At 44.7% G+C, this 25149-nt stretch overlaps 1 protein-coding gene across 1 annotated transcript in view; it reads left to right on the top strand.

The window, feature by feature from the left end:
* Positions 1–25149, top strand: part of FNDC3A (fibronectin type III domain containing 3A) — a 103209-nt gene that overhangs the window by 61784 nt on the left and 16276 nt on the right. Inside the window, exons 12-19 of the mRNA XM_015414707.1 lie at positions 1810–1984; positions 3836–3922; positions 10468–10606; positions 13517–13585; positions 17249–17367; positions 18749–18854; positions 19274–19449; positions 20681–20794. Coding sequence (XP_015270193.1) covers positions 1810–1984; positions 3836–3922; positions 10468–10606; positions 13517–13585; positions 17249–17367; positions 18749–18854; positions 19274–19449; positions 20681–20794 — 985 coding nt within the window. The remainder of the gene's footprint in view (positions 1–1809; positions 1985–3835; positions 3923–10467; positions 10607–13516; positions 13586–17248; positions 17368–18748; positions 18855–19273; positions 19450–20680; positions 20795–25149) is intronic.

Consider the following 25149-nt stretch of genomic DNA (forward strand, 5'->3'; position numbering starts at 1 on the left):
TGATTAAGAGAGACGAGTGTGTTGTGATTGGTGGAGGACGGAGAGTGTGGGAAATGTTTGGAGTGAATGTGTGTGTCTTGAAGTCAGTTTGAGTGAATCTGAGTTATGGAGAGGTCAGATTTAGAGTGAGTCAGTCAGTGAGTGAGCTGACAGAGTCTGTGTGGAAACTTAAAGAGTAAAGAGTTCAATATATATGTCTTTAAATGGTTTAAATGTGAAGGAGCTATGAGAAGGGTCTGTGAGACTCTAAAGAAAGAGAACCAATAGTACAAAGAGCTAAACCACTGTGGCTGCCTATGTGAGAGATTCCTGTCAGAGTGGGGTCTCAATGTCAAAAGACTGTGTGTGATACCTTGCCAGTTTATTTACCAGTTCCTTTCCCCCAATACAGTTACAGTTAACCAGCAATTTATTTTTTGTTCCTTAATCAATAAATCATATTTTGTTTAAGTTTAACCCAGAATTCAGTTCAATCCTTCCTCAGGGCCACATAGACCTTTGAAGGTCACATTACCAACAGCAGAAACAGAGAGAAGATTTGGAATTTCTTAAAATTCCTGGTGGCAGCAGAAACTACCCAGTTTATTACACAAAGAATAATTTTAAAGTGGAAACAGTCCCCCCAATTAAGCAGTGCACCACAGGGACATTGTGCGGTTACACTCTGGTTTGAGGGCAATTTTACAATAGAGTCTTGCCATTAAGGCAGAGCGTCGTTGTGCGACACCCCTGGCGTGATGACATCACTTCCACGTGAGATCACTGCATTGCTGATGTCATGCAGCGACATCACTGTTTGGAAGTGGAGCCCCGCCCCACTCCCAGAGGGCTCCCTCCCACTCCCCCGCCAGTGTGTGGTGAGTACCTGGAAATCCTATTAGTAACGTGTAGGCTTGCCAAGTCCCCTCGGGGGGCGGGGAAATCCTCGCCCCAGAGGACCGTTCCCCGCCGCTGGCGGATCGGATCCCGGGGGAACCCCACCCCAACGTTCACGTCACCCGGAAGCGACGCAACCACGCCGGGCACGCTGTGGGTGGGGCCACAGTCATCCGAGGGAAAACTCTATGGTTTTCCCTCGGATGGTCGTGGCCCCGCCCCCAGCATGCCCGGCGTGGTTGCGTCACTTCCGAGTGAAGTGGATGCGGTGTGCGCGCACTTTGCGCACGCACTCCAGCTGCCAGCCAGGAGTCCCCCGCTCGGCGAAAATCAGACTTGGCAACCCTAGTAACATGGGACTTCCCTGACTTGGATGGTCCAGGCCAGCCCGAACTCAGAAGCTAAGCAGGATCGGCCCTGGTTAAGACTTGGATGGGAGACCACCAGGGAAGTCCAGGGTTGCTCCACAGAGGCAGGCAATGGCAGACCACCTCTGAATGTCTCTGGCCTTGAAAACCCTATGGGGTCACCATACGTCAGCTGTGACTTGATGGCACTTCACACACACAACATGGGGCCATAGCTCTGAAAGGTACTGCTTCTCTTTGTCTTTGTGATTAATTCTGTGAGTGCCAGGCCCGTGATCCAGGAGGCGGAGTCTGTAGAGTGCTGGGACCAGGGGCTTGAAATGAGCTGTAGTTAATAAAGCCTGCTTCTCAAATCGGAACCCATAACATCTCCCCCAAACTCCATTAGCAGAATGTGTGAAAGAGGGTAACAGAAAAAGGGTGGGGCCAAGAGTGAAAGGTGAAAGAGAGAAAATACGTGCAACCTTCAGCAAAGAGTCTAGGTATTTTACAGATTTGGGTAGAAAATCTACACTGCAAGTCCTATTTAGCCTGTTTAGTTTATGTGCAATTTGTTTTTGAACAGTGGCTTTAGTGAAGAAGTCCTATATCATACCACAGGAACTGCTCCAACTGCCCCTTCAAGTCCTGTGCTGCTTGAAGCTGGGGTTACTTGGCTATCCTTGCAGTGGGCTAAACCCTCCGGAACGCCATCTGATGAAGATCTCTCCTACAATTTGGAAATGGAAGATGAAGACTCGGTAAGTAGAGGGGCGGGCTAGTTAGTCTGTCGCTGAGAAAACCGCCTTCCTCACCTGGAATTCGTAAGGGTTGCTAACTCTGATATAGGAAATTTCTGGAGATTTTTGGGGGGGTGGAGCCTGGGAAGGGCCAGGTTTGGGAAGGGGAGGGGCCTCAGCAGGGGCAGTGCTATTGAGCCCACCTTCCAAAGCAGCCATTTTCACCAGGGAAACCGACCTCTGTCATGTGCAGATCAGTTGTCGTTCCAGGAGATCTCCAGGCTCCACCTGGAGGTTGGCAGCTTGGGTTGGCATTTCTGGGTTGGGAAATACCTGTAGATGTTGGGGGTGGAGACTAAGGAGGGCGGGGTTTGGGGAGGAGACGGACCTTGGCAAGAGTCCACTCTCCAAAACAGCCATTTTCTCCAGGGAAACTGATCTCTATTGCCTGGAGTTGTAATAGCGGGAGATCTCCAGCCTCCAGCTACAAGTCGGCAACCTTGTTGGCAAACTTAGTTAGGGTTGGATCATGTGGGTGTTCTGCAGACTAAAGAAGGAGGGATCCTCGGGTTGCCAGGTCCTACCTGTGATCTTGAAAATATTTTTCGTTTAATTGTGATGCAGCCCCTCAGTAAAGAGAAATGGGCCATAGCAACCTGCCTTTGGACTTCCAGGGTTGCTATGCAGAGGCAGGCAATGGCAAACCACCTCTGTTCCTCTCTTGACTTGAAAACCCCATGATGGGGTTGCCCAGGGGTCATTTTTTAGAAAAAGAGGTGCAGGAGCTCATTAGTATAACTAATTAGCATAAGTTATTTGCATATGCCACACCCCCTGACATCACCAGAAGTGTGTCAGACGGCAATACCCCCCGCTCAGGCTCCACTGGACTGTTTTGGATTGCTAGCTATTGGGGGGGGGGACACGTGCAGATCTGTCCTTGCAGAGGAGGGAGAGTTTGTACCTGAATAAAACTTGGTCTTAAAGGTGCCACTGGATTGTCTTGGACCGGGGGGCTGGGGGGGCTCTGCAAGTTACCTGACTGCTTCTTGCTCTGACTGAGGGCTACTGGGAGCAGGGGGTGGGACTTGTTGCATGTGCCCGCCCCCTGGGCTCTTTACTGCCGGAGCTCCGCTCCTGTGCGCTCCTGCAGGAAATGACCCCTGGGGTTGCCATAAGTCGACTGCGACTTGACCGCACTTTCCACCATCAAAGGAGCAGGACTGCCCTGACCTGGATATTCCAGGCTAGCCTGATCTAATCAGTGGGGATGGGCACGAACTGGCTCCAAAACTAAAGTTTGACATTAATTTTGGATGGTTCCTGAAGCTATGGTCACGAACTGAAGAACCACCAGGAACATTCACGAATTTTAAGGCAGTTTGTGAAGAACAGAAAGCAGAGGTTTAAATGGCCATTTAAACCCCTGCTTTCTGCTGTCCGCCATTCAACTGCTAAGTTTAAATGGATTGGAGCCATTTAACCTCCTGCTTTCTGCTCCCCGCAAAAAGTGGCAGGGAGCAGAGAGCAGGGTCATTAACTGATATGAACTGGTTCGGTTCATGAACCAATGTATCAGTTTGTGGTTCGGTTGTGGTTCAGCCATGAACCAAACCAAATAGCAAAAATGTGATCCATGCCCATCCCTACTCGTCAGATCTTGGAAGCTAAGCATGATCAGCCCGGGTTAGTAATGGGAGACCATTAAGGAAGTCTAGGATTGCTATGGAGATGGCATACAATGGCAACCACCTCTGAATGTCTCTTGCCTTGAAAAACCTACTAGGTTGCCATCAGTCAGCTGTGACTTGATGGCCCTTTTCATTACCACCACGTATCACCTAAGCAAATGAATTCTCACTCATTTTACAGGGGTGTGGTTTCCAGCCCAAATACAGTGGTGATGAACTGACTTACACAGTGAAGGATCTTAAAAGAAGTACCAAGTATAAATTTAGGGTAAGATTTTTGTTTTGTAAATGCTTATTCGTTCAAACAGCGCATATTCATCACATCATGTCCATCATTTAAAATAACAGTTGCTAAACTGTACGGTGAGTTGGCCCCAGCACAAAATTATTGCTTGTGCTAGAGCTCTTCTGCAACAACAAGCCTTTATTACGGTCATAGACCAGTATAATAGAAGACAGATAAGTACAGATAAGGGAGCAATAAAATTATAAAATATTATGGCATCTAAAATTATAAATAAGAATCTAAAAGTGTTAAAATACAGACATGATAAAATCAATATTAAGATCAGAAATTAGATTTAGGCCTATCTGTACTTTATTTCTTTCCTAGTTTGGTATGCCAACCAACCAAATTTGGCAACCATCCTAGTCAGCTTTTGGTTATCCCCTGCCAGCATAGTTGACAAAAGTATGCTTCTATTACGACCTGGAAAGGAATTAACTATAGGCTTGATCAAATCTTCCCTAATGTTTTGATATATAATACAATCAAAAATTACATGTTCCAATGTTTCGTCAGCTCCCAACCCACATATACAACTTTTCCTCTGTGTTCTAGTATATCTCGCCTCCATTATGGCTGAGGGTAAGGCGTTGTATCTTAATAGGGTAAAAATTCTTCTGTGGTTGCAAATATCTAAATATTTGATATAAGATCTCAAAGTTATCTTATTAAGTGTACTTACATCAAATACAGGGCTCCTAATCCTACTCACGTCCATCTGTCGTTCAACATCTAGTATTCTTTGTTTTAGAACTGATCTAGCCTGCTCATGTCCCAAGGACAGAATAAATTGTTTTGAAAAACCATAACAAACCAGTTTATCTTCTATCTGTTTCCGCCATAAGGGAACAAAGTTGTCTTGCATCATAGTATGGGAAAGGCCAGTGGATAAGAAAATCAGTTTTAACCAATAATGAAATGCAGCAATCCACAATCTTGCCTCCACCGTGACCAGGCCAGCCTCTAAGCGGATTGCAGCGTTTGAAACACTTGGTGGAACTTGAAAAATAGCTCTTAAAAATTTCGATTGCGTTCTTTCAAGTAAGGTCAAATTTGCCAGGAGGGACAAAGGAGCTCCATATAATAATTGGGGTAAAACTTTTATAGTAAATAACTTAATGGCAGCTTCTAAGTTGCGACCTCCTTTGGACCAAAAGAACTTCTGAATAGCTCCAGCACTTTTCTTCGCATTGGCTGACAGGTAATCAACATGGCCTTTCATATGACCAGACGACTGAAATATAACTCCAAGATATCTATAGCAGCGAACTTGCTCAATGGGACGAGAGTCAATGACCCAGTTAAACACCCTAGGCTTGTTGGCAAAAGCCATTATTTTAGTCTTCGTGTAATTTATCTCTAAGCAGTTCTGACTGCAGTATTGCCAAAGAGCACACAGAGCTCTCTTAAGTCCCTTAGGGGTCCTAGAAAGCAGGACAGCATCATCTGCGTATAGTAAAATTGAAATATGTCTATCTGCAAGTTTTGGAGGATGGAATTCAAGTTTGTGCAAAAACTGTACCATATCATTAATGTAAATATTAAATAAAAGAGGTGCCAAAATACATCCTTGTTTTACTCCTCTGTCTGACCTGATCATCTTTGTAAGATGACCTTGAGGATTACATCGTACCCTAACAAAAGTGTTTTTATGGAGAGCTCTCAATAGAAACAATAAGCGCCTATCTATTGTAGAGGATTTCAACTTTTCCCATAGGGTAGTTCTTGAGACAGAATCAAATGCAGATTTAAAATCTATGAAAGCTGCATACAATGAGGTTAAAGAGTTCGTGGAGTATTTGGAAATTAAATGGTTCAGTATCACACACTGATCTAGACATGACCGTCCCTCTCTAAAGCCTGCTTGCTCCTGTCTCAAAAAGTCTTCCTGCTCCATCCAGTCTTTTAGCTTCCACTGTAAATGTTTTGAGTAAAGCTTACTTATTATACTTAGGAGACTGATCGGCCTATAATTAACAGGGTCCGCTCTGTTCCCTTTCTTGTAAATAGGCACTATTATTGCCACCCCCCAGTCTTTAGGAATTCTACCAGTTCTATCTATAGTTGTAAATAAAGTAGCAAGAACTGGAACCCACCACTCAAGGTTCCTCTTAATCAGGTCTGCACATATGAGATCAGAGCCTGGGGCTTTATTGGAACTCAAGGTCTGTATAAGATTCTTAATTTCTTGAGGATGCACAGGGGGCCAAGAGGGTAAAATACCTATATCCAGGTCCTCTGTTGCAGCCTCATCCTGGCCTTGGTAGAGCTGCTCAAAATATTTCTCCCAAATTTCAGGGAGAATTGTATTACTGCACACTGAGGGAGGTCTAGTAGTACAGTTGGAGACCAAATTCCAAAATAAACAGGGATTTTTATCTCTACATGCTGAGCTTAGTTGCTCCCATGCCAGGACTATGGCTTCCTTCTTCTTCCGCCGTATCAAGGACTTATATTGTTTCTTTAAGTTTTTCATATCCTCAAGAGTATCCTTGGCCTCGTCACACCTATATTTGATGTACATAGCATTAAGAGCACTTTTCATAGTTCTGCACTCTTTATCAAACCAAGGCTTGGAATTACTATTGGTTAATCTATTTTGTTTGGAGCAAGGCTTCCCCATTACATTTTGTATTTCTTTTATAATTTGAGCATAGGCATCCAGATGTAAGTCTTCTTGACCCTCAATTCCTAACTTAGTTAAAAACTCATCAAGAGCCCCAGAACTCAAAAGCTCTGCAATTTCTTTCTCTCTCCTTTCATTCCAAGGTACCCTATAATACTCATTTCCTTCCTCATTCTCCTGCAGATGTAAATCTATGATTCGGGGATCACAGTTCGGTGCCACAAATCTCAGAATAGTAGGGAAGTGATCACTCTCTAAATACGAGGAGACTTCAAATAGTTCAACCAGATTTAACACATTTCCTGAGACAATAATATAGTCTATGACACTCCTCCTCTCACCAGAGCAATAGGTAAATTCAGCTGGATAATCTGTAGGATATGAACCATTTAAAATATGACAATTAATGCCATTTACCATTTGCAAAAAACCATAACCAGCAGAATTAAACTTTTGATCTTTTGAACATCTCACAAGTGGGGGGGAAGGTACTTGCTCCTCTGGGGGACAGGTATTATATCTTTCATAGAGAAAGTCGTTATTTGGACCTATCCTAGCATTAAAATCTCCCCCAACTATCAAATATGCAGTAGGATGCTCCATAATTAAATTCCAGATGTACGTTTCAAGACCTGCCCAATCTATATCTTTCTGTGGGGGACAATAGACATTAATAATTAAACATGTTGTCTGGGAATACGTCAACACTAATGCCATAGCCACTTGATTAAAGGAAGCCAGTTGTTTAGCCCTTACATTCAAAATAGTTGATATTAAAATACCCAACCCCCCTTTTGCTCTCCCTCTTTTAGAGGGCAGTGCTTGCAGATCATATGCTTTATACCCATTAAAAATAATGGGATCTACCCGCCAAGTCTCTTGAAGCAAAATTACATCAAACTTCCTCAAAAAAGTTACAGTTTCAACATCCCTCAATCTATTAACCCATCCCATGACATTCCATGACATTAAGGAGATAGTCTGTGAGTTGTTGTGTCCATCAAAGGAAGTTGAGTTATGTAGTCAATCAGAAGAAATCAAATCCAATTGGCCTGTTGGGTCACTAAACACGCATCCATTACTAAAGTCCATCACAGGCTCGACGCTTTTAACAGGACCCAAAACCGTTCCTTTAGTTGGACACCTGGATGGATTCCCCTCCATAGAAGAGCTTGAAATTTGGACCTCAGAATTAGGAATTAAGTCCACTGGTGCAATTGCAGAATGGAAATTTATCATGCTTAACGGCTGTGCAGTGGTCAGGTGGCTTCCGCTGTCATCCTTCTTCTTGTCATTTCTTACTGCTTCCATATCTGTTTTAAGATTCTTGCAATCCAATAATGTAACCAAATCCTTAACAGAGTTTGTTGTAGTTTCGAAACAGTCCATCTCTTCATGAGCTTTACAGGGGTGTTGTAATGAAGTCTTCCTGAGAGTATTGGAGTCTAGATTTCCACATTGACTTCCCAAGGCCAATAAGCTGTTCTTCAACAGCTCCAATCTGTCCACGATGACAACTTGATCTTCTCTTGGGAGTTTTGGGAATACATCTTTCAATTCTTCCTCCACAGAATTATCCAGATTTAAACTAGTATAATTAGAAGCTGTAGTGGATGGAAACTTCCTTAACGATTTATCAGTCTTATACTCCACATCTAAATCGGGTGGTTTATCCTCCTGCGGAGAGAAATCCATCAGATCGGGTTGGTCAGATATCGTCTTATTCCTTCCTATATTCATTTTACGGATCGTGGGCAAAAGTGAAACTGGTTTCGAGGTATTTACAAATACTCGTGCTGGAAAGATCCCTTTTTTCCTAAGGGCTATGTTCTGTTTCATCATTAAAGAGGGAAAGTGTCTGCTATAAAACATGAGTAACACTCTCTGGACTTGAGTCGGCAGGCTAATCAATTCTATAGCTTCCAAATCAATCCTGGAGACTCGTACACCAAGAAGAGTACTCAAATGTTTAAGTGCCATCCATCTGGTGTTCCACCTTGGAATCCTGCCTTGAAAACCACAAATAGTTAGACAAATTTGCTTTGATTGTAGGGTCAGATGAGACCTATGGCTCCCGTCATCAGTTTTTGTTGTAAAAGGGAGAATATTAGTTGGATCTTTAGCTCTGTTTGTTAAACAAGCCGTCGTCTTATCCGGTATGTTATCATGTATGTTATCAGTGCCTGGAGAGTTTCTGAGCTTACTCACAGCACAAGCACAAGCCCTAGGTTTCAAGTCCGATAAATTCTCAAGCTTCTCCTTGATTTCCTTTAAATATTCCAATATATGCTTAACTGTATGGAAAATCAGATTTGTTATGCTACAGAGATTCCCCTCACAGTCACAACAAGGCACACCTGTTGGCATATTGCTGGGGGAAATTTCCTCATTGTCTGCCATCTCCTTCAAATTAGTTTCTTCTTGAGCTAACGCCGCAAATCTATTAGAGACTGGAATGTTATAAATATCAACAGCAGTTCCTCCTCTGACAAAGTCATCTATCTTTGTTTGCTTCCTTTTTGGAGGAGAAAAAACCTCCTCCGCGTCTCTAGAGCGCTTTAGGCGTTTCCCTTCGGTCATTATGGCTGTTTGAAGCAGATAAGCTCAGGAAAACACTTAAAAACTACAGCAAGTTCAAGTCCAAGTCCAATTATAAGGTTCCCAACATCGGCAGTGATAACAAGGAATCTCAAAAGACAGCACAGAATAAAAATACTTATTCTAAAGCAGAGCAGCAGCTTTCCCCTCACTGTCGGCACGACGCCATCTTGGAGAATCTCTGCAAGTGAAAGCAGAAGAAAAGGACTGTGGTAGCCGCTTGCACTGAATTAAACTTACTGTATCCTCAACTTGTTTTTCTGCTAATGCAAGATCTTGTGAAACCACTTTGGGAGCACTATAACATATCAGGAGGATAGCCCCAGGTGTTGCATAAGGTCTTGTGCAAGCAGAACTGCACTAAATCCATTTGTATTTCTATTTGTGCATCGCTCCATCCAAAACCATCATCTGTCATGGCATGAAAATCATCCTAGTAGAGAGAGAAGGAGTTACTTTTAACATTGTTTGGTTTTGCACTTAAGAACTTCCTAAACCAGGGGTCTCCAGTGTGGTGCCCGTGGGTATCATGGCCCCCGCTGACATCTTTTTCCTGGCACACAAGTGTTTTTAGAAAGTGGGTGGGCCCTGGTGGGGCATTTGCCCAGCGGGGCTTCTGATTGGTCAGTGGACATCCGATTGGCTGTGCTGATTTTTAAAAAGCAGTTTCAGCAGCCAACTGCCACACCACAGCATTAGTATCTTCCCAGCATGGCTGAAGTTAAGCTGTGTGTGTATTCAAGAAAGTATTTTTAAATGATATGGTCATTTTTAAAAGGCATCCTGTAAAACAGAGCTGTCCTGCCTGCAGTGTTAGAGAGTAACGATTAGAGTTACGCATGAATTCAGTCCCTGACACTTTGGGGCAGCCATTTTGTGGTTGCGCCCATCACTCTCTGTGTCAGAATTCCAAAGGAGCCCGCAGGCTCAAAAAAGGTTGAGGACCCCTGTTGCAAACCGTTTTCAATCTTTTTTGCTATCATGCAGTTTTTGACTTTTGTGTAAGATGTGCTCTTCTTCATTATAGCTTAGAGTTTAATGTGGATGTTCTTCATTTTCAAATAACTGGCAAAGATGATTCTGGCACTGAATTAACTGTATCTCTTGCACTTGCAACTGTTCCTTGCAAGTCAGTAAAAAATTGGCATGTTTTTCCAGACCAGTGGAGCAGTGATAAATAAAGTGATAAATAAAGCAGTGATAAATAAAGGGTATGTTCAACTTCGGGCTTAAATGCTTGTTCTTATGCTTATTTGTAGGAATATACAGAAGATGCTTTCAATCATGTTATCTGTTTTTATAGGTCACTGCTTGCAACTCAGAAGGTAAAAGCAATCCAAGTGACGTGGTCGTCCTCACCACTAGGCCAGATAAACCTGGAGCTCCTTCGAAACCAGTTGTCAAGGGGAAAATTCTTGCACGAGGCGTGGAAATATTTTGGGGTACAATTCCGTCAGTTTCTCAGTGAGGCTTTGATGTTGTTATTAACGTGGCCAAACCCAAAAGACAGACCTCCCAGTAACCAAACTCCAAAGACAACAAAACTGGGGCCAATATCAGTCCAATAATACACTCTTAAACATTAGTTATATATGCTAATACAATTACTTTTATACTTGATTATAGTATCTAAGTATACAAAATATTCACAAGGTATACAACCTAATCATACAATATCTTAATGTTATACAATAACACGGTAATACAACAAAATAATTGCTGCCAACAGCCAGAAGATACTAGTGGAATTCCAAAACATGTGCTGTTAACAGTCAAAAGAATGTAGAGCTTCTTGACAAAGCAGCCGGCTTATGCTTGGTTTCGTCTCTAACTTCCTCAGAAGCAACTTAACTGGTATTGTGTATAAATTTTCTTTATGTTGTAATGTTATTTTCCTGGTTTCTAAAGACTCTTCTAAAGAGTTGCTACATTTAATATAGAGAGACCTTTTTGGCTTCGAAGCTTAGTCTATCAAGGACAGGTCCCACATGAGATATGGTTTAAGGAAATAAGGGCTAGTCTCTATATTAAATGTAGCAACTCTTGAGAAGGGTCTTTAGAGACCAGGAAAATAACATTACAACATAAAGAAAATTTATACACATAAAAGCAGCAAAAAACACATCCATGCTCAAAGCGAACTTACAGGAAATGTGGCTTCTTTGTTTGGCTTTCAAGAGTTAGTTTCAGAAACAGAAGTTTGCTAGACCAGCCAGCACTTTAAGGTTTGGCGATCAGGACACCATTGTGATGATTTTCATGTTTCCATAGGGAGTTGTCAACCTAAGGTGTCACCTGCAGTTCTCCTGCTATTACAGTTGATCACCAGATGACCAACTGGAGAAAATGGCTGCTTTGGAGGGTGGAGTCCATGGCATTATGCCCCCCCTGAGGTCCTTCGCTTCCCCAAACCCCACCTTCTCCAGGCTACACCCCCAAAATCTCCAGGTGTTTCCCAAATCAGAGCTGGAAACCCTATATACACAAGATTTTAGCTAGGGTTGCCAAGTCCCATGTTCACCCCCAGTGGGGGACTTTGGGGGGGCGTTCCTGGAGGGGGAGGGGCATCCCCAATGTGATGACATCACATTGGGGACATCCCCCCGCCCAATCTTCCAGCGACGCCGGCTCCCTGCACTTATAGGGGCCCCTTTAAATGCAAGGAGCCGGCGTTTCCCGCGCACCTGATGTCTACGGAGACCGGGCACACATGGGGTGGGGAATGCCAGTTCCCTTCACTTAAAGGGGCCCCTTTAAGTGCAGAGAGCTGGCGTTCCCCACCCTGCGTGCGCCTGATCTCCATGGACATCGGGCACATGGGAAATGCCAGCTCCTTACATTTAAAGGGGCCCCTTTAAGTGCACGGAGCCGGCGTTTCCCCTTCACATGCCTGATCTCCACGGAGATCGGGTGCATGGCCCGCAGCCACCCCTCTCCCTCCTCTCTCTCAAGAGAGAAGGGAGAGGGGTGGCTGGGGGTGTTGGGGCTTGGGGGCGGGGCTTCCCCCAATGGTCAGTTGGCCGGTGGCGGGTAGAAGCCCCCCAAAAGCAGGGGACCCCTGCCAAACTGAGGGGTTTGGCAACCGCAATTTTAGCTAAGGTTTGGTTATTGCCAGTGGCAGTTTTCCGTTTGCCCTATCAGTCTTGTAGGTTGGCCCTTTGCATGGTTACTTGAAAGAAAAACCAACACTGGGCGATTATGCGTCTAGCATTCGCTCCACATTTTCTCAACTGGGAGGAAAAAGTGCAGCTCAAAACCACATTCAAATAACTCGGGGCAACACGGTACTGTTTGCAAAGGCACCCCTGGACGGCCATAAATCTATGCAGAAGGCACCATAAAACCGAAGGATTAAAGAAAGTGAAAGCGTCACGCAGTGTAGATGGTACCATAAAATCCGATGATCAAAGGAAGTGAAAGCAGCATGCAATGCAGAGGTGTTCCAAGGTGCTTTTGGTAAAACAACAGAGGGAAAAGCCAATGCAGAATCGTCCACTGAATTCAATGAGACCTTCCTTCCTTATGCCCCATTTATCTCTCCGTTGGGAACCCAGAATGGCTTATTATAACATTCTCCCCTTCTCTGTTTTAATTTCACAATAATCCCATGAGGTAGGTCAAGGTGAGAACTTGTGACTGGCTCAAGGTCACCCAGCAAGCTTCCACGGCAGAATGTGGATTCGAACCTGGATCTTCTAGATCCTTGTCTGACTTTGTAACCACTGCACCGTGGTACCTGATAATACATGAAAAAATTGCAACTTTTCCAGCGGTTTGGACTCTGGAATACCAATGAAACGTGCTGATGGGCCAGGGAATGTCACATCTTTTTGTGACCGGTAGCTCAGAGAATAAATATTCCTTTGTCCCTTAATTTAAATACTGTAGGAACCCAGGGGCTACTTGGAAAATAACTGACTGTCAAAAAAAGGGCACTTCCAGGCAGGGTCATAAAAATTGTGGGTTTCATTTATTTGTGGACCTTGAATTTATATATTTCTATTTATGTGGGAAAATATTATTCAATTAATTTCATTCCATAGTTGTTTCAGGATTGATACTGGTGGGTAGCCATGTTGGTTTGAAGCAACAGAACAAAGTTTGATTCCAGTGGCACCTTCAAGACAAACAGAGTTTAATTCTGGGCATAAGCTTTTGTGTGCATGCTAATACCCAGAATTAAACTTTGTTCGTCTTAAAGGTGCCGCTGGGCTCAAGTTTTTTCCTATTGTTTCAGGATTAATTGTCTTAATTTAATTTTAATTTATAAAAACACAGCCCATGACTGCATACTTTCCCTTATTTTTCTGTATTTTATATTCTGTATTTCCTTGTTGTGTTCCTTTTGGCAGAGCCGCCCATGGACGATGGAGGAGCGGCAATCACTAAATACATTTTAGAAATTTCTGAAGGCTTAAATGGTAAGAAATGATACAGGAAGATTTGAAGTATGTTATGCTAGTCTGTTATTCATGGCCCTTTTCTCTTTGCTATTCCTAAAATATTCCTAATATTTTGTATCGGTAAATAGTATGCAGATAAGCCTATGTTTAGGTTTACAGTGCAACCCTAAGCACAGTGTCACCCTTCTAAGTTAACTTCAAGAGGTCTAGAAGTGTATAACTTTGCTTAATAAGACTTCAGTCCTGTCGGCTGTTGATAGAGGGTTGCCAGCCTCCAAGTGGGCCCTGGGGATCTCCAAGAATTTCAACAGATTTCCAAACTACATAAAAAAGTTCTAGGGTTGCTAGACCCCCTGGTCCAAGCGGAGGTGTCCTGCTTTTGGGTGCTCCCCCCCCCCCAATACCCCCTTTTACCTCCAAGAAGCCAGAAATAACTGTGACATGTCTGCACAACCTGGAAGTGACGTAGGCATATTGAGGATGTTGGCAGCGACACTCTGGCTTTTGGGCAAAACTCTATGATTTGTAGCTAATCCTACCATAGAGTTTTGCCCAAAAACCAGAGTGTCGTCACCCAATGTCCCCGACATGCTTATATCACTTCCGGGTGCTGTAGGAATGTTGTGGCGCTCCTTAGGGTTGCCAAATACACTTACCCCTCGGAGCGGGGGATCTTCTTCGGTGTCCGGGAGTTCAGTGGGGTGCGTGCGCGTACGGCAAAGCGCGCACGCACTGGCAGGACATCACCGGAAGTGATGTCCGACGTTGCTGACGTTGGGGGCGTGGCCGAGCTCGTCGGGGGGAAAACCATATGGTTTTCCCCCCGACGAGCTCAGCCACACCCCCAACGTCAGCAACATGGCTGCGTCACCTCTGGTGACGGAGGCGGGGTTCCCCCCGGGCCCCGATTCTACCGGGGCGGAAATCGGGGCTCCGAAGCGGGGGATTCCTCGCCCCCCGGGCCCATTTGGCAACCCTAGCGCTCCTGTCCACTCCTGGAAAGGTCCCTCCCACCCCCGCCAGCATGCTGTTGGGTCCTGGCAACCCTAATCAGTTCCCCTGGAGAAAATGGCTGCTATGGAAGCCTCACTCTATGGAGACATACCCCAAACCTTGCCCTCCCCAAGCTCCACCCCGAAATATCCAGGAATTTCCCAACCAGAGTTGGTGACCCTATCGGTGGGACTGGGCTATTCAGGATACTACCTAATGTTGTAAGAGAGAGAGCATCGAGAATGAACTAGAATGATTAAGATAACTGCTATTAGTCAGGAACAGGAAGGGACACAGAGCAACTGGTTATTTCCAGCCATCTTCTTTTCCTCCTCTTTGGCTGCACTGTGCAAAGCAGCTCACTTTGCTTTCAAAATTTTCAGAGTAAAAAAAACACAGTTTAAAAATATTCAGAGGCTGAGAACGATTGTTATTATCCAATTGGGGGAAAAACACTTTATAAATGTTGAACTAGGCAAGGTGTACCACTTGGTATATATTTACCTCACAGTATTTATATACTCATATATAAAATTGCAGCGATTTCTACCGATTTCTACCTCAGGACTTGGGAGACCCCTCCAAAAAAGTGCCAGTATTCAGTAGGGCTGCCAAAATCTCGGTGGGGAGGATCCTCTGCACCCAGCTCCCATTGCTCCCCTGACCTCCAAGTGGTAGCAGGAGGAAATAAAGGCAGCACCGAAAGTGACATAGGTTAGCTCTAGGAATTGCTGGAAAGTCTGTTGTGAAACCATAGAGTTTTGCGTAAGTTTCTGGTAATTCCTAGAGCTACCCTATGTTACTTCTGAACTTTTACTGGAAATGACTTGCACCACAGCCGGCATCATGGCCCCCCATGGCCCCACCCACAACCCTCCCGCCAGTTGCCAGGCACTCTAGTACTCTGTACCAGTGAGTACCACCACAAAAAAAGGCCTGAACAAAACTATATGGTGGGATATTTGTCTCTTTCTCTGTGGGCTGTTTTTAAAATTAAAACTGTCCACTTGGATCTACTTTTGCCCCCCCCGGGGGGGGAGACGTGCTACACACATTAATTTCTTTCCCCCATGTGGGTTTCAGTAAAGAAGCTAGCCCACAGGGGGAAAAGACAAGCTCTATCTGCTATGAAATTGCACCTCACAGCTTCCTGAAGCAGCTTTGATTAAAAAAAAAAAATGCCTTAATGAACTCCTTCATGCAACTGAGCAACGCATTCACTATTATTGTGTGTTTAGGATTTCAGTCATTGTCAGGTACATCTGACTGCTGTTTGGTAAAGTGGAATCAAGCAAGTTTATCAAAATTATAATTTAAATGTGGCCTTGTTGACGCTGTATTAAAAAATTAAATATTGATTATTTGATTATAATGTATTATTTAATTAAACTTCCTTCCCCACAGGCTGCTTTGAATATTATTTCCCTTCATTTTTACTATAACCTTATTATCAAGACGCTACGCACAGCAGAACAACTGCATTGTAAGCAAGCTGTATTAGTGATTCTTTACCTTGGCTAATTGACACAAAGCTGTCTAGGAAATCAGGTTTTTGAAACTGTGGTGTTGTTTTCAAAAGCTTCCAAAAGTCCAGTAAGGTCACACAGCATAGTCTGTAGGCTCATGAGGCAATAACAGTGCCAAAGCAAAGCTGGTCTGGGCCTCCTCATTTGGTTGGATCCAACAGATACGTTCCACTAATGGCAGTACCCTTTCCTGGCAGTAACCTTTCCTGAGAGCATCACAGAGTGTCTGTTGTGGGGAGGGGAAGGGAAGGAGATTGTAAAATGCTCTGAGACTCAGAGTGAAGGGCGGGGTAAAAATCCAATCTCCTCCTCCTCCTCTTCTTCATCTTCTTCTTTCTCTTTCTCTGATGCAAGAGGTTAAGGTGGAATACATCTGTGGAATTTAACCTAATGCCTGGGTGGAAGCTTGAGTCCGGAGAACAATGGGGACCAGGCTCCTGCACCCTGCCACTAGGGGAACCAATGGGACATTGGCGGGAGGTTTGAATGGGCCAATGGGAGGTTCCCCAGACTGTATATGCGGCCAATCGGCCGTTGGTGGGTGTGCGTGTTTTGTACCAGTAAAGTGTGCAGTGTATCATGCGTGCCTCAGCAATTCTTCCATGCAGCTAACCCACTACACAACAGGTACACTCCCTTAAATTTAGCTTTCCCATTCACCTGCTTATGGCAGAAGACCTCCAGGTAATTGTGGCCTTTGTGTGGTGATGCTCACCTGATCAGTGCGTGAAAACTGGGGCCAAAGTGTGTGTGTGGGGGGCACATTAAAAAAAATAAAAAGTAAAGCCTTTTCTACTAACAGGAAGTTGTCTACTTACAGGCAATTCCTAGAGCTACCCAGAAGTAAGATTACCATAGAGTTTCCGAAGATTTCTAGAGCTACCCTCGTAACTTCTGGGTAGCTCTAGGAATCACTAGGAACTCTGTGGTCAGAATTTTTTGTAAGTAAATGAGGCCTTATTTTTCTTATTTCTCCTGGGGTGCCCCCCCCCCCCCCAACAACCCTCCCATCAGTTGCCTGGCACTTCCTGACAACCCTGCTTCAATTCCATGGAAATAGAGATAACAAAGATAAATGCTTATCTGGAATTTCTGAAACACCTGCACTGTCTCATACTGAATTGTTAAAAATTATACCTTGGATCACTGTTAACTCTTCCAGGGAACCAATGGGACATGATATACAGTGGAACTGCTATGGAATATTCATGCGATCATTTGAATCCTGGCTGCTTTTACCACTTACGGGTATCTTGCGTTGGAGAAGGAGGGCAAAGTGTGGTAAAGTTAATTTTTTGTATGACTTACATTTTAGGGGAGCTTGTTTCATTTCTAAAACTGCCATCCTCAACAAAGCGGCACCCTTCAGGGTCTGTTGACTTCAATGAATTTAGAAAAGTGCAATTCTGCTTAGGATGGCAGTGTAAGTCCCATCTACTTGTTACATTGATCATGAGATCACCAGGGGGACTTGCAGCTACTCAGAAGCTGTAAGTTCCCTGTGGGAACTCAGTTCTAAAGTAGTTCAGGGTCCTGATGTAAACTGGGTCCCAGCAGCACTTTAGAATTGAGTCCTTGTGGGGATCATGTGTTCAATGCAACATAGAGTTGCCAGGTCCCTCCTGGCAACTGGCAGGAGGTGGAGGGACCTACTGGAAGCCGCAGGGAGGCCCAGCCTATGTAGACATGTCACTAGGCTTGCCAAGTCCCCCCCGGTTTATGGTTTTCCCTCGGATTATTGTGGCCCCGCCCCCAACGTGCCCAGCATGATTGCATCACTTCCGGGTGTCGTAAATGCAGCACGCACGCACTTCGTGCACGCGCATGGACTCCCGGACCAGCACTGGACTCCCCCGCTCTTCATGGGGTGAGGACGTGGCAACCCTACATGTCACGGCCCACCAATGCTTCTTCTAAGCTCTGGAGTCCTGTGAGCAAAAATTCTACTTTCTGAGCCACCAGCATTAAAGTTGTGAGCAGGTGATTTGGCTACTGCATAAATTAGTTTGCTCTGAAGCCATCCTTCCTAAGCTAAGACAAAAATGTGTGAGCCGGAGGCTAAAAAACTGTGAGCTAGCGCACTCTAACTCAGCTTAGAGGGAACACTGCTGCCCACATGACCCAGAAGTGATGTGATCACTTCTAGGATGCCAGGGTGACACTCTGGTATTTGGGCAAAAACTCTATGGTAAATGTGGCTTCTACCATAGAGTTTTTGCCAAACAGCAGAGTGTTGCCCCTGATGTCCCAGAAGTGATTACGCCACTTTTGGGTCATGTGGGTAATGACGCTGGATCTCCTTTTTCTCAGTGAGTTCCTCCACGCCAGCCAGCTGATCGGCAGCGGGGAGGTGGCACCTGGGAGCGGGGGATGTGGTACCTGGGAGCGGGGGCCTATGGCTGAGGTGGTGGAGATCTATTTATATTGGCCTCCCCTGTATTGTTGTCAGGCTGCAATGTCTTTTGTCTGCCTGTTTCCCCCAGTATCAGTTGTCGCCCGCCTGCAAACATATGGGGAACTCAGCAGGGTATAATGCCATAGAGCCCATTTTCTCCAGGGGGATTCCCTATCTGGAGATTGGCAGCCCTAAAAAAGATCAAGATCAAGTCTACAGCTATTGGCATGATATTGTTTATGATGATTATCTTTACCGTTCTTGTAGGCATCTGACTCACTGTTGGTGCAGACGCCACCCCTGCTGCCTGGTCCATGTCAGCCTCCAAGGTTACAGGGCAGACCAAGATCAAGAGAGATTCCATTACGTTGGGGTAATGTTGTTGTTTAATACAGTAAACCTTAGTTCAGTGGTGGCGAACCTATGGCACGGGTGCCAGAGGTGGCACTCAGAGCCCACTCTGTGTGGGCACGTGTGCCATCGCCCCAGCCAGGCCCAGACCATCATTAAAGTGTCAAATTCTCTGCCAAATAATTTTAAGTCAATGAAAGCATTTAAGATTGCTTTCCTTACTTTGTTTGGATCATCTTAAGTTAAGGTATGAGTTGTTTTTTCTAAAGTAAAACCTCAGTATTCAGATTAAATTGCCGTGTTGGCACTTTGCGATAAATAAGTGGGTTTTGGGTCGCAGTTTGGGCACTCGGTCTCTAAAAGGTTCGCCATCACTGCCTTAGTTCATTTTAACATACCTAAATAATCCCTTAATAACTGGGTTTTTTTTTCTTGTTTCAGGGCCACCTGCTGTAGATAATGGATCACCAATAATCTCATACAGTTTGGAAATGTCTCCTGCAGAAACAGATGAACCTCGAGACGTTTACTGTGGCCTTGATGAAGAATTCACAGTCAGCCACCTACTCCCTGGAACAACATATAGCTTTCGACTGAGGGCTGCCAATGCAGCTGGGGTAAGGAGGGAACCCAGGCAAAAGGAGTCAGTTGGCATGCATATGGTCTCACAACATTTTTATCCTCGTTAGCGTTGGAAGGAGATTTTCCACCCCCGGGGGTGTTCCCTGCCAGCACTCTAGCAGCCAGCAGAAGAGAATAAATAAATTTTTAAAAACTGGCAGCAATGGCATGATGTCACTTCCAGGAAAACCAGCCTGGAAACCAGCAAGAGATGGGGGACAGGGCCTAGGTACTGTTGTCAGCAACAGTGTAACATAATTTCTAGGAAAACCTGGAAGTGACATCAAACCTCTCTAGGAATTACCAAAAACCATAGAGTTTTTGACGATACCTAGAGAGGACTGATGTCACTCCCAGAAATGATATCTTGCTGTCTCTGAGGATCCCTTCCCAGTGCCCAAGAGCCAGGTGCCCAAGAGGCAGGTACCAGTTTGGTGTAGTGGTTAAGAGCACAGACTCTAATCTGGGAGAACCGGGTTTGATTCTCCACTCCTCCACGTGCAGCTGCTGGTGTGACCTTGGGTTAGTCATAAGTTCTTTCAGAGCTGTTCTCTCAGGAGCAGTTCTCGAGAGAGCACTCTCAGCGCCAACTACCTCACAGGGTGTCTGTTGTGGAGAGAAGGGAAAGGGATTGTAAGCCGCTCTGAGAATCCTTTGGGTAGTGAAGGGTGGGGCATAAATCCAATCTCCTCTCCCTCAGCCTAATCTATCTCATAGGGTTGTTGTGGTGAAACGGAGGAGGGGAGGTAGTGTTGCCTTGAACTCCTTGGAGAAAGCAGCTGTGGAAACTCGAGCTGCAGTGTTAGAAGAGTCAAACAACAAATATATACACTGCAAAAACCTTATTTATAAATTAAAGTATTCTATATGTTCCATCATATAAAGTGCATTGTGTATTATTCATAATATTCTAAAACAGGTATATTATTCATTACATGCAATATCAACAATAATAATCAGTTTGTACAATCTAATAGCAAGGAGAAGCGGGTGTACAATTCTAGAAACTCCCGTTGGGGTTGATTGTGTAAAAAAGGTTTAAATTGACTGGTAGCTATTAGATTGTATATATTTGTTGTTTGAACTCCTTGGAGACAAGGTGGTCAAGGTGGGGTGAAAATGTACTAAATAAATTAGCTGTAGAGGTATAATTCTGAATGCCAGACTTATGAAACACATGTAGCATTTTCTCGAACAAAATGATAACTATGTCAACTCCTTTATCAGCTTGGCCCCTATTCAGAGAAGTGCCAACACACCACGGCCCCTGGCCCACCAGACCAATGCAAGCCGCCAGAAGTGACGTACAAATCTGCAACATGTGCAATCATATTTTGGGAGGTAGGAATTTTGTGTTTACTTTATAATTTTCCTTTCTTGCTGAGACTCAAGGCAGACTTCACTATGTCTTATGGATAGGATGGCCAGCTCTAGGTTGGGAAATACCTGGAGATTTTGGGGTGGAGGCTCAGGAGTGTGGGGTTTGGGGAGGAACTTTAATGGGGTTCAATGCCATAGAGTCCACCTTCCAAAGCAACCATTTTCTCCAGGGGAACTGATCTCTGTTGCCTGTAGTTCGGTTGTAATGCAGGAAAACTCCAGACACCACCTGGAGGATGGCAACCTTAATTATGGACTTTCTGTCTTCTGTATGTGCATTTAGGATTTGTGTAACTGTGATGGATTGCAAGGAAAAGCGGGCTTTTTGAAATGCTGCTTTTGTCAGGGAGGTTATGAGTTAATCTTCTCTGGAGAGATGAGTTTACGTGATTGGCTGCTTTATTCTCTCTCTGATAGGCCAGCGTCAGCTTAGAGAGTGAATAAATCTGCTGATCTGGAGGGAAGAGAGTCTTTTGCCTTTTGAGATACTTTTGGTCTTGGTCTGAAAGGTAACATCTGGATCAGTAGCCAAAGGGTTTGGCTTCTGAGGGAAAAGACTTTGGGAGTCAGTGTTTCCTGTTAGGGAATTGTCAGGAAAGTACTTCTATAAAGCGAAGAAGGACACTGTTGTCTTAAATATATTAGAACTACTCTGATGGAGAATATAGATTCTCAGTCAAGAAAGCTACAGAACAGCTTTATACAGACAACAGATTCTGGAGAAAAATTTGGCAGAAGGTCTGGGTAGTTAGAATTTCCATACAAGCCAAATAGTAAAAGGGGTTATTGCTTCTTAGGGACCAGAAGAATAACTTCCTGCCAGTGAAAGGGGTGTTGGGAAGAGAATCCTGGTCTGTGATAAATGGGAGAAGCTTAAACACCTCAGGAGTTAGTGGAAAAACTGTACTATCTAAAGGGAAAACCAAGAACATGAAACTCAGAAATTAAGCTTCAACAACACTCTCTTGTATGTTCAGAAGCCTCAATGCTGTATATATTAGAAAGTTTTATCTCAGCAACCTCTACACCTTGAATCCTCATATTTATATATTCCATGTATGTTTAATAAAAATTTTGTTCTGTTTTTGAAAATTAATCTGCCTCAAGTGCCACAAAGGTTTATAAAACAGAACAAGGGTTTATAAAGGAGGACAGCTGCTGTATTTCCCTCAAGTTCCTGTACTGGGTCTAAAGCCTAAACAAATATCTGTGACAGGGTGGGACAGTTTAAAGCTTATCAAACAAAGAAGAAACACACGCTACTAGACGGTGACTCAGAGAGGAACTAAAATATTTTTGGCGGGAAAATTCTGCCTGGGTGTTGAGAGAAAGAGACAGGGGTCTGTCATAGTAACCAATGGTAATATTACCTGTAAAAAGAACCTAAGGTATAGCTCTAATATGCAAAAAGGCCCAATTACATGCATTCCTTCCCTTTCATGATTCATAGGCCTATTACACACACACACAGCTTACTGTAGAGAGTCTGAGAAAAAATATTATTTTTTCTCCAGTATATTTATTCTGTTGTTCCGCCCAGTTTAAACCACGCAGCAGGAGAAGGCAGTCCAGCCAGGAGTCATTTTTTCCCAGCGGTCTGAGACTAGCGATAGTCTCATATTGCTAGACTCATGCTGCTTATCAAAAAAAATTAAAACAAGGGGGAAATGGAGCTTGTACACCCAGGGGTCATTTCCTGCAGGAGCATACAGGAGCGGAGCTCCGGCAGTAAAGAGGGGCGGACACATGCAACAAGCCCCACCCCCTGCTCCCAGCAGCCCTCAGTTAGAGCAAGAAGCAGCCAGGTAAGTTGCAGAGGCCCCCCGGTCCAAAACAGTCCAGTGGCACCTTTAAGACCCAGTTTTATTCAGGTACAAGCTCTCCCTCCTCTGTGAGGACAGATCTGCACGTTCCCCCACACACACCAATAGCTAGCAATCCAAAACAGTCCAGTGGAGCCTGAGCGGTGGGTGTTGCCTTCTGACATATGTCCGGTGATGTCAGGGGGTGTGGCATATGCAAATGAGTTATGCTAATGAGTTATGCTAATGAGCTCCTGCACCTCTTTTTCTACGAAATGACCCCTGTGTACACCGATGAAGGGGGGATGATGGAAGAAGGTACAGAGTGGGTGGAACAGCCTCAATAAGAGCGGTGGAGTGACCAAGGGGCGGGAAAGGGGCAGGGGGGAATCTGAGGGAATCTGTATGCTTTTGAATCATCTTCAGCTTGGAAGTGAAGCAAGGGAAAAACCAGCACAAAAGCACTCTCAGAAAACCAGGGAAAACAGCGAACAGAAAGCAAACTGAGTGCTGAAGATAGGAAAGACAATGCAGAAAGAAAAAGAAAACCCTACGAACATTCACGGTGAAAGCAAGGCAAAATAGTTGTGCATAACAGGCCATACCTAATACCCCACAGTCTCCTGCCTCCTTATTCTCATAAGAATATCACTGTAGGCACTTCCATTTAAATTATAAAATACTTATTAAAACAAGAAATTGCCTGCAAGTAGGGTTGCCAGCTCTGGGTTGGGAAATACCTGGAGATTTTGGGGGAGGGACCTCAACACGGTGTAATGCTATAGAGTCCACCCTCTAAAGCAGCCATTTTCTCCATGGGAACTGATCTCTGTAGTCTGGAGGTCAATTGTAAAAACAGAAGATCAAAAAAATGGAAACTGGCAACCCTACGACCCAGATAACCTTGTGTGAAGAAAACAACTTCTTATCAGTGTTCCTGTTTTGAGGCCTAGTTCCTCTTGATTCTGAGTCCTTCAGAGGAACTGTAGCAAAACTGAGCGTGTATCCTGTTAAGTCCTGAGCTTAACAAAGAGTCAGAGAGTGATTTCATCCAAAACTCAAGTTTATTCTTCTTCACGCTCACTTCTCCAACACGTTACAACATCTGATAGCCCGAACAGTTTGTCCATAGAAACTGTTCGGTATTTAAACATTCCCGGCTAATGTAGCCACTCCTACTTTACATTTAACAACCTATCAGGTTGATCGCATAAGGACCAATCATACACGTTCCCGCTTCCCGTTCGCTTGAACGTGATTGGACCAGTAGTCTTGGACTTGAAGCCCTAGTCCAAGACAAAGCTTTGCATAGCTTCCCTATGGGATGATTCACCATATCCGCATGTACTCATGTCTTCATATGAATACATTACAATTCCCTCCCCCCTAAGCAAAAACAGTCATAAACAGTCATAATCGCTTAGGTAGGTAGGTGCACGTCTCGTTCACTGAGACCTACGAGGTGGAATAGGCTCAGGGCACAATCCCGTCAGTGGCACTCCGCTTGACTCTGGGACCTCAGAGTCAGGAACATTCCCATCCATTACTGGTAGTTCAAGATTAGGGGTCTGCCCTGTCTCTTGACCACTACTGTAGCCCTCAGGCTCTACAGTACCTGCCTCTTCTAGAGGTCTTGGGAATTCCTCAGTTGACTCAGCCGGCTGCACGGTGGATCGGTCAGTTGCCCACCGCTGCCTCAGCTGGTCTATGTGCCTACGCCACTTGCGACCATCTGCAAGTTGTACCACATACATATGAGTACGGATTACATCAGTAATAGTGGCTGGGAGCCACGAGTGACCACTGGCATAGTTACGAGCATACACTTGCTCACCTTTTTCGTATGTCCGGACCTTCGGACTTTCGCTTGGCTGTCGTGGATTCAAATCATTAAGGTCAGGATGCAACCTGTCTAACAGCGTTGCTAAACGGCGACCCATCAACATCTCGGCCGGGCTGCGGCCGGTCGCCGAACACGGGGTAACATGTTGTCTTAACAGAAACAAAGCAAGTTTCACCCCCCAATCACCACATACCAGAGACCTTCGGACTTGCGCTTGGCTGTTGTGGTTTCAAATCATTGAGGTCAGGATGCAACCTGTCTAACAGGGTTGCTAAACGGCGACCCATTAACATCTTGGCCGGGCTGCGGCCGGTTGCCGAACAAGGGGTAACATGTTGTCTCAATAGAAACGAAGCAAGTTTCACCCCCCAATCACCACATACCAGTTTTGCAAGAGCTTCTTTTGTTGTTCTAACCATTCTCTCTGCTTGGCCGTTTGAGGCCGGGTGGAATGGCGCTGCTGTCATTTGTCTGATGCCGTTATCAGACAAAAACCTCCGGAACTCCTCGAAAGTAAATTGTGCACCGTTGTCACTCACGAGAACATCGGGCAACCCATGAGTGGCAAACAACTGTCGCAGCACAGTGACGACAGCACTAGAAGTGGTTGAGCGCATGTGAGCCACTTCTAACCATTTAGTATAGGCGTCCACAATTACCAAGAACATCTG

This window comes from Gekko japonicus, unplaced genomic scaffold, assembly GCF_001447785.1.
Source record: "Gekko japonicus isolate JY-2015 unplaced genomic scaffold, Gekko_japonicus_V1.1 scaffold1311, whole genome shotgun sequence".
NCBI classification, from domain to species: Eukaryota; Metazoa; Chordata; class Lepidosauria; order Squamata; family Gekkonidae; genus Gekko; species Gekko japonicus.